At 37.8% G+C, this 12,224-nt stretch overlaps 1 protein-coding gene and 1 long non-coding RNA gene across 2 annotated transcripts; both read left to right on the forward strand.

The window, feature by feature from the left end:
• The first annotated feature begins 2,285 nt into the window (after positions 1 to 2,285).
• Positions 2,286 to 6,477, forward strand: LOC147494683 (receptor-like protein EIX1). Its single transcript, XM_086568211.1, is given in 6 exon segments — positions 2,286 to 2,356; positions 2,407 to 2,536; positions 2,654 to 2,770; positions 3,586 to 3,946; positions 3,949 to 4,934; positions 4,969 to 6,477. Coding segments are annotated over 6 exon segments (3,045 nt in total). The 3' UTR covers positions 6,349 to 6,477.
• Positions 6,478 to 7,890: 1,413 nt separating this feature from the next.
• Positions 7,891 to 10,676, forward strand: LOC147494684 (uncharacterized). The gene is made up of 3 exons (XR_015200139.1): positions 7,891 to 8,171; positions 10,103 to 10,240; positions 10,342 to 10,676. It is a non-coding gene; the product is annotated as an uncharacterized LOC147494684 (long non-coding RNA).
• The last annotated feature ends 1,548 nt before the right edge of the window (positions 10,677 to 12,224 follow it).

Consider the following 12,224-nt stretch of genomic DNA (forward strand, 5'->3'; position numbering starts at 1 on the left):
TCCAACCGTTGCTGTGCTGGTATGTCGATCCAACTGCTACTGCCTTTCTTTCTTTCATCTTAGTGAGGAATTTGTGAGTAGTGACTTGTAAAATAGCATGTCCAAAAGAAGTACACTTGTTGGTTCTATTGATTTATACTAGTATTAGGGAGTCACTGGACAATGTGCTTCAGCAGTTTTGCTTGTGTTTTCATGTAGTTGTGAATCGAGGTTTTTTTCTTCTGATAATTGAAATGACTTTTATGAACTCACTTCCTTCACTTCTTCCTTCGAACTATGTTCCATTTTTTCCTTCTCAAGTCTGGAGACATGCTTTACCAGGACTTTGTCCAAACTATCACAATGTGAGCCATTATTAGTATACTCATGTCTCAGTTTGTTGCTCAGATTTCCATAGCCCATTCCTAAAGCTAATGATTGCTTTTTCTCTTTCTCCACCCTGTGAACAAGTTTGACTAGAATTTTATCAAGGTCGCTTTTCGGACTTCGCTCCTTGCATTTCCATCTTGAAATGAAAATGCTTTCATTGTTTCCAGTTTTGCTCTTTCAATTCGCGACATGGGTCTAATGGTCACGGAGCTCTTCTCTGACCAATCACTAGAATTATGTTCTATAGAGAATGTGGTACTACCGTGGTTTTCTGGGTGCATCTTTTCCACCACCTCTCTAATTGCTCCACACAAAGCATCATTAACTTGTTTGTTCGGGCCTATGTTCTCCTTACCCACTTCAAATGATGAATCACCCATGTCATGGAGGTCTGCAACAGCAGGAGAAGATACTACAGTGCTATCAGAGTTTGGTTTACTTTTTTCTGATAATTGAAATGACTTTTCATTTAGAACGTCTTTTTTTTTTTTTTTTCCTGAGTTGTGGTTTTATAAGGTTTTGTAGGATCTTGGTAGTCGGTCAAAATCTTTCCCAGTGGTTTCTCAATTGATATGGTTTCTCTCATCTTATTGTTCTTCTGTTGGGTTGCCTTCTCAATTAGTGGTCCATGTTCTTTGTGACTCTGAATATTGTTGTAGTTCTTGAAGAATCTAAAGTTCTAGGTGAGTTTAACATTTGAGTTCTTGTACAATCAGTTGTTTAATATCTAAGCAAGCGAATTGCATTCTTGTGGAGGTGTAATTGTATCCTCTGGATGTATGGTGTTGGTGTTACTACTGAATAATAGGCATTTGAGTCGAACACTCTTATTGGTTGTGACTAGTTTTGGGAACACTCTTATTGAAATGTGATTAGTTTGGTTTATGGCTGGAGAACATGCTGAGATAATCTATAAGTGCTGATTAGTGGACTCAATCTCTGCACGTTTGTTGGTTTTCTTGTAAACATATTCTACGAGTTTAAGTGGACTGAGTGCTACGCCTTTCAACTGTAGGTTCTAGCGACGAATGTACAGTCTCAACTTGTCTGTGACATGAGTGCACCAAAATAAATCATAAAATAACAAATGCAAATAAGCAGGGCACTATATAATGCCATATCAAACTCTTTTTTTCTGAACTGACTGTTTAATGTGACTCAAGATTTTTATAAATAAGCAGTTATTTCGTTTATGCATTGTTATTTAGATTTTCTAAGTGCTGAAATAATCTATAATGAACTATTTTTGTTTTTTGTTTTTATAGGTACTTGCTTGTTTACATTAGAACATATATATCATGGCTAATAATGTCGACAATGCAACTGAGGGCAATACTGAGGGTAGTACTGAGAGTAGCGCGGCCAAGGTTCACCATGTATTTACCAATGTCCCTGGATTAGCTCAAGCTTTCCTAGACTTGTGTGTGGAAGAAGTTACGAAAGAAGGTTACCAAGGTTCATCCCTAAAACCTATTAGCTGGAAACGCGTAAAGGATATCTTGAATGATAAGTTTAAGTTAAACCTTGAGCAAAAGGCTTTCAAAAATAGGTGGGATGCGCAGAAAAAGAAGTATGTGGCTTGGAGGAATTGTGTTGGCAAGAGTGGTGGAGGAATCAATTTTGCACTTGGGAGTATTAATTGGCCAGAAGAAGTTTGGGCTGATGTTCTTCAGGCAAGTGCCATTATATTGCATAATTTGTTTTGTAGTAATTCAAATTTATTTTTATTTTTGTGTTAATTATGTTATTGAATTATTTTGTTTGGTCCAAATTAATATAGAGGAACCCGACTGCAATAATCTATAAGAAGAAGCCTCTGAGTAATGCAGAAGAGTTGTACAAGTTGTTTGAGGGCACTTTGGCGCGACGGGGATCTTTGCTTATGCTCTTGGGGAGGTTGGGTTGCGGATGATCACATGGTGATTGATGATGATGATTCAAATATGGTGAATGATGATACCATTCCAATTCAGGTCCGGATGTGGAGGTAACTGATTCCTATTGGGATAACATTACACATCAATACTCCTCTGTTAGCGCACAACCTAGCACCCCCCACTTTGAACAAGGTGGAACTAGCAGTGTTGCTAGTGATGGTTCAAAAAAGAAGAGGAAGAAGGTAGTTGATGAAGAGGAATCTGATGGTGTGCAAGAGTTAATTGGTGTGGTGAAGAATCTAGTGACACATATGGAGTTTGAAAGGATTGAAGTGAAGAAGAACATGGAGTCCTATTCTATGTCTATATGCATGGGTATTCTGAATTATCTAAAATAAAATGAGCAGATGACTATGGATATGTATATGGGTGCAATGGTGAAACTTGCTGCAAATAAGGAGTTTAGGAAAGCCTTAGTTGAATTGGAAGATATGGAGGATAAGAAGATTTTTCTCACGGGATTGGCTAGCATGGGAGTTTAACTTGGTGGGGATGTCTTAAAACATACTCGGTCTACTTTTTTTATTATGTTGTAATGTGATATTTAATTAGTTATGCATATGACAATGCATTATCATTTAAGTGGTTATGAAATCTACTTTTTTTATTATGTTGTAATGTGATATTTAATTAGTTATGTATATGACAATGCATTATCATTTAAGTGGTTATGAAATTAGACGTGAATTGGTGCTGTGTAATGGTATGTAAAGCAGAATTATATTTGTCAAATAACCATCTATAAGATGTTGTATGTTTATTTTTTCTTTTTCTACAAGTGTTTATAAGAGGAACTTAAAATAAAAAACAAACCAGTTTATAAGACCCACTTATAAGAGAGTCTATAACTTAAACCAAAAAAACAAATAGGCCGTAACAATCCTCTTTAAAATGATTGCAATCCAGGAAAAGTAATGATTTAATAGACCTTTGTAGAGAAGTGTAAATGCCGAGATTGACGATTGACTTGACTTCAAGATACCCTTTAGCTCAGGGGAAAGGACCAAAGACTTCAATGCAAGTCCATTAGTTCTTTCTTCTTCGTGAGTCGAAGAGCCAACCATACGACTTTGTATATATAAGTACCCACTCTAACTTGTGATTTGAATAAAATTCCTCTTCATAGGTGATACTTGATTTGAGTTTCTTATGGAGCCTGTTGGGGGACTCAGTTTTCAGTTTGTGCTAGTACTCTTATGCACTATAACTGTCAAATTCACTCTGTGCATGGAAAATTCTAGCCGGTGATGCATAGACAGTGAAAGAAGCGCACTTTTAGAATTCAAACATTCTCTTTCTGATCCCTCAAATAGGCTTTCTTCTTGGATTGGTGAAGAATGTTGCAGATGGGTGCGACATTAGCACTAAACATGTTACTAAGATTGACCTACGTAATCCACATCCGTTCGACGGTGACCACTATGATCAACATACAGGCTATGACGCAACTTATAGCAAGGCATGCTTAAAGGGAAAAGAGCTAAACTCTTGGTTGCTGCGGTTGAAATATTTGAAGTACTTGGACTTAAGTTGGAACAATTTCTCAAGAAGCAGGATCCCGGAATTCTTAGGATCCTTCCATGAACTGAGATATCTTAATCTCTCTTCGGCGTGGTTCAATGGTAAAGTCCCGCATGCTCTGGTAATATCTCAAAATTGCACTCTCTCGATCTCAGCTCTAACTACGAAGATATACGGTATTCACATGTTGAATTGTCGGTAGACAGTTTGCACTGGATATCTCATCTATATTCTCTTCAATACCTTGGTATGAACTCTATTAACCTTAGCCAAGCATCAGATTGGCATCACAACATTAATGGACTTCCTTCCCTGTCAGAGTTATATTTGTCTGAATGTCGACTTGCTAGAATTTCCCCAACCTCTTTTCATTTTAATTTGACATATCTTAGTGTCCTTGATCTTAGCTCCAATTCTTTCGAAGGGCAAATCCCAAATCCTCTCCATAACACAACTTCTTTGGAATCACTTGATCTTTCTGGCAATCATTTCGTTGCTCCCATACCTTCTTGGTTGGGTAACTTCCATCGGCTTGTCCATCTCAATCTTGCAAGTAATCACTTCACTGGGTCAATTCCAATTTTTCTTGGAAATTCTTCTCAAGTCATAGGACCTGATTGGTCTGGCCAACTGAAGAATTTGAAGTATTTGGATCTATCAGGTAATTCTTTTTCTGGTCCAATTCCTAACTCTCTTTGGAGCTTGTCGTCATTGAGAGAATTAGATCTCGGTGAAAACCAATTGAATGGGAGTATTCCGGAAACAATTGGACAACTTTCAGAGTTAAGGAGTCTATTTCTTGGTTATAATTCCTTAAATGGCTGCATAACTGAAGATCACTTCACTAAACTCTCAAAGCTTGATTACTTGCAGCTGGGGCTCAATTCTTTGGTTATGGAAGTAGGATCTCACTGGGTACCTCCTTTTCAACTGAAATATCTCTATATGACATCTACTAAAGTAGGACCAAAGTTTCCAGCATGGCTTCGAACACAATCAGAACTTATTGGATTAGATATTGCCAACACAAGCATCTCAGATTCCATTCCTGATTGGTTTGGAAACCAAACTTCCAATCTCACTTTTCTAGATCTCCAAATTGAATCAAATTCATGGTCAAGTGCCTAGTTTTTCGTCATCAAGCAGTGTTGAGAAAATATATTTATTTTTGAATTCCAACAACTTTGAAGGTCCCTTACCACACTTCCCTTCCAACGTAGTTGTATTGGATCTCTATAACAACTCAATAGCAGGCCCTATACCAAAAAATATAGGTGATATGATGCCTTTATTGCAAGGTCTACATCTTTCTGACAACCATCTTACCGGTAGCATTCCTACCTCAATATGTAAGATGAAGGCCTTGATTGTTCTTGAGATATCTGGGAACCATTTGTCTGGATAGTTGCCACGATGTTGGACTGATCTACAAAAATTGGAGGCAATCAATTTAGCATCCAACAATCTATCTGGGATCATCCCGTACACAACGAGCCATCTTCATTCACTAAAATCGTTACACTTGAGGAATAACAGCTTTCATGGAGAAATTCTCTTATCCTTGAAAAGTAGCACTAGGTTGAGTTTTCTTGACCTTGGAGAGAACTTGTTGTCTGGATATGTTCCTATATGGATTGGAGAGGACCTATCAGCATTAAAAGTTTTACGGTTAAGGTCAAATAGGTTCAGAGGAAATATTCATCAACAGTTATGCTATTTAAATCATCTTCAAATTATGGATCTCGCAGAAAATGATTTATCGGGAACCATCCCTCCTTGTTTTGGAAATTTTAGTGGCATGGTTTTCGGTCATGGAGAACATTTAGATGGCATCATTGGTTATGACTATGTAGAATATGATGAGGTATTAGTGGAAATGATGAAGGGAAGAGAGCTTGAATACATTAAGGAACTAGTGTCGATGTTGATATACTTAGATATCTCCAGTAATAATTTGGAAGGATTGATCCCCAAAGAACTAACTCTCCTTTCTGGACTAATTGGTCTGAATTTATCGAGAAACCAGTTAACAGGAAGCATACCAGATAATATTGGTAATTTGACTAAATTGGAATCTCTTGATCTTTCTGAGAATGATTTGTCAAGCACGATTCCTCAAAGTTTCTCAGTGTTAACAGATCTAAATCATCTCAATTTATCATACAACAACTTGTCAGGACGAATTCCATCAGGCAACCAACTCCAAACACTTGATGACCCATCCATCTATAGCGGCAACAGTAAACTATGTGGACACATACTTGAAAACAAATGCCAAGGAGATAAAGTCGATGAACCCTCTCAAAAAGGGATAGATGGAACAGATGAGTCTGAACTATCTGCATTTTACATCGGCATGGCATCTGGGTTCATCTTCGGGTACTTGGGAGTAGGCTGTGCTTTGTTGTTCAAGAAGTCTTGGAGGTATGCCTATTTCAGGTTCATTGAAGACAAGTTGTACATGGAAATCATGGTGAAGGTAGCTTGGCTGAAAAGGAAGCTACAATGCCCACTGAGTTGAAGATTTAAGGCATTCATAAGTTGGCATGTCTGTATTGTCTCTGAACTCGTTGTAAATATACAAAAGTATTAAGTTTTGATGTATTTCGTATTGCAACTGAAATAATTCTGTATATACACAACAACAAGAACCGACCATCTTTTTTCCATATCATCTCTTTGACATTTATATATTCTCGGATAATATGTTTCTACTCTATCTCTGCTAGATAAGATTGTTGTTTTTTTACTATGAGCTTTCACGTTTTTATCACTTTAGGCCTAAATCATTCGAAAAAAAAAAAGTTCATGGTACAAAACGGCAATTTCATCTTTACTGGTAGCCTGGTTACCCATCTCTGCTAAGGGTTCACGAAATATAATTGCGACACTCGAAAGTTTGTTTATATTTTGAACCCATAAATCCGTGCGAGGGGAAGGGGCGAATTTTTTTGTCTTCCACATAAAATGATAATGTTATAATGTTTAGATATATTCCTAAATCACGTTCTCGATCTAGAAATCAAGACTTGTTGCATTTCGGCCAGATATGGATTATTCTTTTGGGAGCTATCTAAAGCTCGTCTCAGGTTATCATTTTCTTGCACTGGTGCCAAGATGGTTGCAGCTAGGTGGCCCCCCAAATTATCTTCTCTTCCTCCTTTTTGTTGGAGTTATCCCTCACATGAGGAGAGAAATTTGAGCCGACGTAAACGGGCTAATTCGACCTTTGACAAGTCGCCAAGGCCAGCGGAGAGCGGTTCGAGTTCGATAGAATAGAGGCGACCAGCTCATAGAGGCGACCAGCTTCGACTTCCGGTGTCTTAGTAGCGACTTCAGCTCCACATGGCGGCTTCATTTTCAGTCTAATTTCGTGGGCCTTTTGCTACAGTACCCGCGAATTTGGTTTTTGGAGATAAAAGCCAAAATCAAGGTTTTGGAAAAACCTAACAAAACAAGTCAGAAGGATTGGAATCCAGACTAAAACAAAAGAGAGAGTACCTTTACAGAGATACAACCCTGTAAAGAGATAAGAGTGATCTAGTAAGGTGAGAGACTGTAAGGAGAGATTGTAATCTTCCTTCCTACTTTATTAAGAACTGGCTCTTGTGGAAGTAGGCATCAATGGCCGAACCACGGTAAATCTTTGTGTTGTGGTTTTGCTTTTCTTTACATTATTATCATTGTTAATAGTTGTTTAGCGAGTTGGGCATGTTAGTATAGGTAGTTTATGATATTTGAGATTTATCTGGAGTTGAAGTGTGTTCATACAAGTTATCTGTGTAGTGGGGAACCGATTGGTATTGGTGTAATCCCCAACACTTTTATATGTATGTATTTGTGTGTATGCTTGTGGCGTAGTGCATGAATTTGTTTTCTGTGTCTATTTACACCAATTAACTTTTGACATATTTCCCAACCACATATTAGGAAGCGAAATTATGATTCTAATATTCTTGGAATTTGCTGACCCAAATTATAGCTCTTGGGCATAATTTCATTTTCCTAGTTCCCAGGGGTATTTTGCATAAGATGGATATTTGTATAATATTTTCTGTAGGGTAGGACATAGAAGATAAGGATTAGATGGATTGACCCGGGAGTGCCTGTTATGCTGTATTGTGTTCATGTTTGTATTGTTAAAGGAATTTTAATTTACTAATCGGAGTAAAAAGGAGATGGGAAATTGATCAAGTAACCAAGAAAGTTTTGAGAAATTCTCATAAAAAGAACCAATCGGTAGAAATACGTGAAAAGCCTCAAAGAATGCTCGAGAAGGGAGTATAAGGCCAAACCTATTGACGGTGAGAAGAAATTATTATCCAGAGGAGTTCCAACTTCCAGGTAATGTTTTCAAAGATGAACGCTTAAATATAGGCGCTTGAGTAGCACACTGCTTGAAGCATGAACCTCAGGGGGTATAACAGTAAGGCCTATGTCTTACTTAACTAAAAACTTCGAAGAGGGTAGCTAGACTGCCAGACCTAAAATTTGTAATTAAGCATTGAATGGCGAGGACTGAGGGAAATGATCATAGCATGGTGATGGGTGGGTCTTGGGCGAGAAATTATAATTGTGTACAACATTGTTGCTAGCCGTCTATCCCATTAGATTGAAAGACAAAGCTGGTAAAAATGAGACATTAACTTAACCTTTTTTCAGATATCATTAGCAGTGCCAGAAGGGCTCATATCTGTAGTTGTATTTTTCCATATGGTTGAAAAGGAACGTACATTAAGTCTACTTTGCTAGTCCAATGTTCAGGTAAATTTTGAGATTTTTAAGGATGAGCTTGTAAGATGAGCGATTGGTTATAACTTGTAACTTGGGGTCTTGGGGGAGCTCAAGTGTGGTCGAGTAGGTTCTTGCTACTTACACCCCTGACGATTGTCATTTTGTAATCATTATTTTGTTAGAACTGGGTAGTGAATATTACCGCTAAGAATATTATTCTGTTAGGACTTTAATAAGAATAATTTCTAGTTTAAACAGAAGATTACCTTGGTGAAGTAATTCTATAAGTACTGAACCCATATCTTGCCTGTTGGAATTCAGACACTGAGATGAGTTTTTCTTCCCTTTTCCTTAGCACTGAATAGAAATAAAGGACATGAAGTTGTGCTGGAATTTTCCTTGATTAAATCTGTGGAATATGTTACCAAAATCCTTATAACATTTGGTCTGGGACGTCGACTATAGGAGTGAGGAATTGAGACTCTATATAAGTCTTCATTTACACTATCAAGTTTTTGTGCTACTATATTCACATAAGGAAACCTGATCAGGCACACTCCCTTTTCTGTTCTATCCCGTAGACTATGATAGCAGGTTGATATGTTTTGTTGGAGCTAGGACTTCACGGTTGAAGGTGTTGGTAGTCTACAGCCTTCGATGAAGTGGAAGCACAATTTCCTTCTGAATGTTCTTAAGTTATTAAGCTTTGGACGAAGTACTTAGTACAATTTTAAAAGATAGGAATATCTAAAAAGATAGCGTCATGATGTGCCGATTGTAGCATGAAAGATTGACGAGTTTCTTGAACTTTTTCACTGTATCTGAAGGCATGTCATCTGAGATAGGCTCATAGTGTTTCTTTTTGGATAATTAAAATACCTTACTTTTGGAAAACCAATGGGCAATCATGCATGGACTCCCAAAAGGAGCTGCCTTCATGGCCTTTTAATGGCTGCAGCTCGTAGATGATCCAGTAACCAAGTTCTTTGGGGGACATCTGATACTCAACCAGCCTACTAAATAAGATTTATTTCGTGCTCTGTGATGGCCTGCCCCACTTGTTGAATGAGTGAAAGAAATCCCACACCTCGGCAGCTTTTAAATGTAGAATGAGATAAATATCTAACCTAACTCCTTTAGTCTTACACAGAGGTCATAGATGGACCAATATATGTGAAGATCAGCACCCTAATTGAATTGTTAGTTTTTGGCATTGGGGCATACAGCTCTAAATTGTTTGTCTGATGTTCTTTAGACATCCACCAAAGGCACGTATAGAGGTTTTGCCTCCCTGCTGTCTATGTTTCTTTTTTAGTATGAAGTTTCCGATTTAAATTAAATGTTTCTGTAACCATGCTTACAAACAAATAGAATAAAACAGAATGCGTGTGTTTGTTTATTTTATTTCACCATTTCTGGTATATACCGAGTTGTATAATTCTATTCAGTTTATATGAATGAATTCGTAAATAATAGCATCACCTCAATATATTTATGTATGAGGTGCATCGATTCAAGTTTAATCAGTCACATGTATTTAGGTTTTCGAGAAAAACAATGATGCTAGAGTGAAGAGAACAAGGAATTGGCTGCTGCCTTCTGGTCGTCTTAGTGTGCTCCATGCAACTATATGGGCTTCTGGTATTGGGATTGCTAGAACAACATTATTGGCGTGCAAGGTGTCCAATTGATTTATTTATTATATTTTCTTTCTACTGAACATTTTGTGGATGTCAAATTTGCAATTGATCTATGGACTAATGGTAAAGTTTTATGACAGGGTTGTTGCAGGCTAATATTTTGGCAGCAGGGCTCGGAGCTTCTACCCTTGCACTTTATGCATTCGTATATACTCCTCTGAAGCAATTACACCCAGTAAATACATGGGTTGGAGCTTTTTTTTTTTTTTTTTTGATAAAACGATACTTTTTTTTTATTTACTTACTGATTAATCGTTCAGTAAAAATTCCTTGAACATCCGCTCTTATAGAGCTTAATACAAAAACAGGTGGATGAGACCACCAGAACGAAAAGAACTCATTTAACAAGGGTTGAATCACTTCTGGTATATTATATTGATGAGAAATTGGATTGGTCATCCAATCATCACTTGCAGCTTGTGTCGACGCATATCGAGCAAAAGTATCAGCAACATAGTTCGCTTCTCTATAGTTCCAAATCATCCTTGTATGCCTGAATCCCTTCAATAATTGTTTGATGTCTTCTATTAGAGCTATGACAGATGAAGGTGATTCTTCTTTCTCACCATATCTCCAACAGATGGGTTGGAGCTATTGTTGGCACCATATCTCCACTTCTTGGGTAATTATTTTTTCTTGTTTTATCATTGTCTTGTGGCTGTGGCAGCATTTTCATTTATTTTCTTTTGTACTAATGGATATAAACTGTCTACTTTGTGTGTGTCTTCTATAAGTGGTGATATTGTCTTAAGCGTGTCATTGCACTGTTTAGCTTCTCATTCATCTTGGACATAACCAAAATCTGATCAACATCTCGGCCTTTCCTTTTAATGGTGTACTCTGCGAGATACAGTGGAATAATCAGTGGTGGAAAATAATTTGCCATTAAATAGAGAAGCCTTTGTTCCTCAAGCTCACATTTCTTTTGCACCTGTGCAAAGTTTGTGATACTGTCGTCATGCGTCAAGATAAGACGAAATTGTTTCCAAGTTTTAGGTAAAGACCTAATGACAGTTTGAATTTGTTGTTCATTTGATAGGACCTGTCCTGTTTGGGCTAACTCAGCAACCATGTTTCTCATCACCGTGCAATGTTGTGTCATAGAGGTATGGGGCAGCTTGATAAATTTGTCAAAACTCATTTGTAGCCTCCTCAGCTGTGCAATAGTCGTACCCCCAAGGTCCGCCTTTACTGCTTCCCATAGCTCTTTAGCCGATCCAAGGCCATCATACCGCATCATGAAGTCATTCCTCATGGTGCCAAGTATGGCAATTCGGGCAACATTATCTTTTACAACTTATTCACTCAGACATCTGTGGACCAATGAATGTAACAACAAGGCATGGGGCTTTGTATTTCATTACCTTCACAGATGACTATACACGTTATGGGACCGTGTACTTGATGTCTCACAAATCAGACGCCTTGGACTGTTTTAAAAAGTACAAGAACCTAGTTGAGAATCAACTTGATATGACAATAAAGGCCTTAAGAACTGACCGCGGACGTGAATATCTTTCTGATGAGTTTAAAGAACTCTGTGAAAATAAGGGTATAGCTAGACAGCTAACTATTCCTTATACCCCTCAGCAGAATGGTGTCTCTGAGAGAAGGAATAGAACCCTGCTGGACATGGTTAGATCTATGATGGCTCAGGCTAACTTGCCTATCTCATTTTGGGGTGATGCATTGTTAACGGCTGCGCACATACTTAACCTAGTTCCTTCAAAAACTGTTGACAAAACACCCTATGAACTATGGATTGGTAGACAACCCATTTTGAACTACCTTAGACCATGGGGGTGTGCTGCCTTTCTCACTTCTCAAAATCGAGAATTTGGAAAGTTGAGTGCTCCTGGAAAGAAGTGTATCTTTATAAGATACAGTGAGACTTCTAAGGGGTATGTCTTCCTAGGAGAGGATACTTTCGAGGGCATGTCACGAAATAGAAGCACGCGTAACG

This window comes from Coptis chinensis, chromosome 6 (genome assembly GCF_015680905.1).
Source record: "Coptis chinensis isolate HL-2020 chromosome 6, ASM1568090v1, whole genome shotgun sequence".
NCBI lineage: Eukaryota > Viridiplantae > Streptophyta > Magnoliopsida > Ranunculales > Ranunculaceae > Coptis > Coptis chinensis.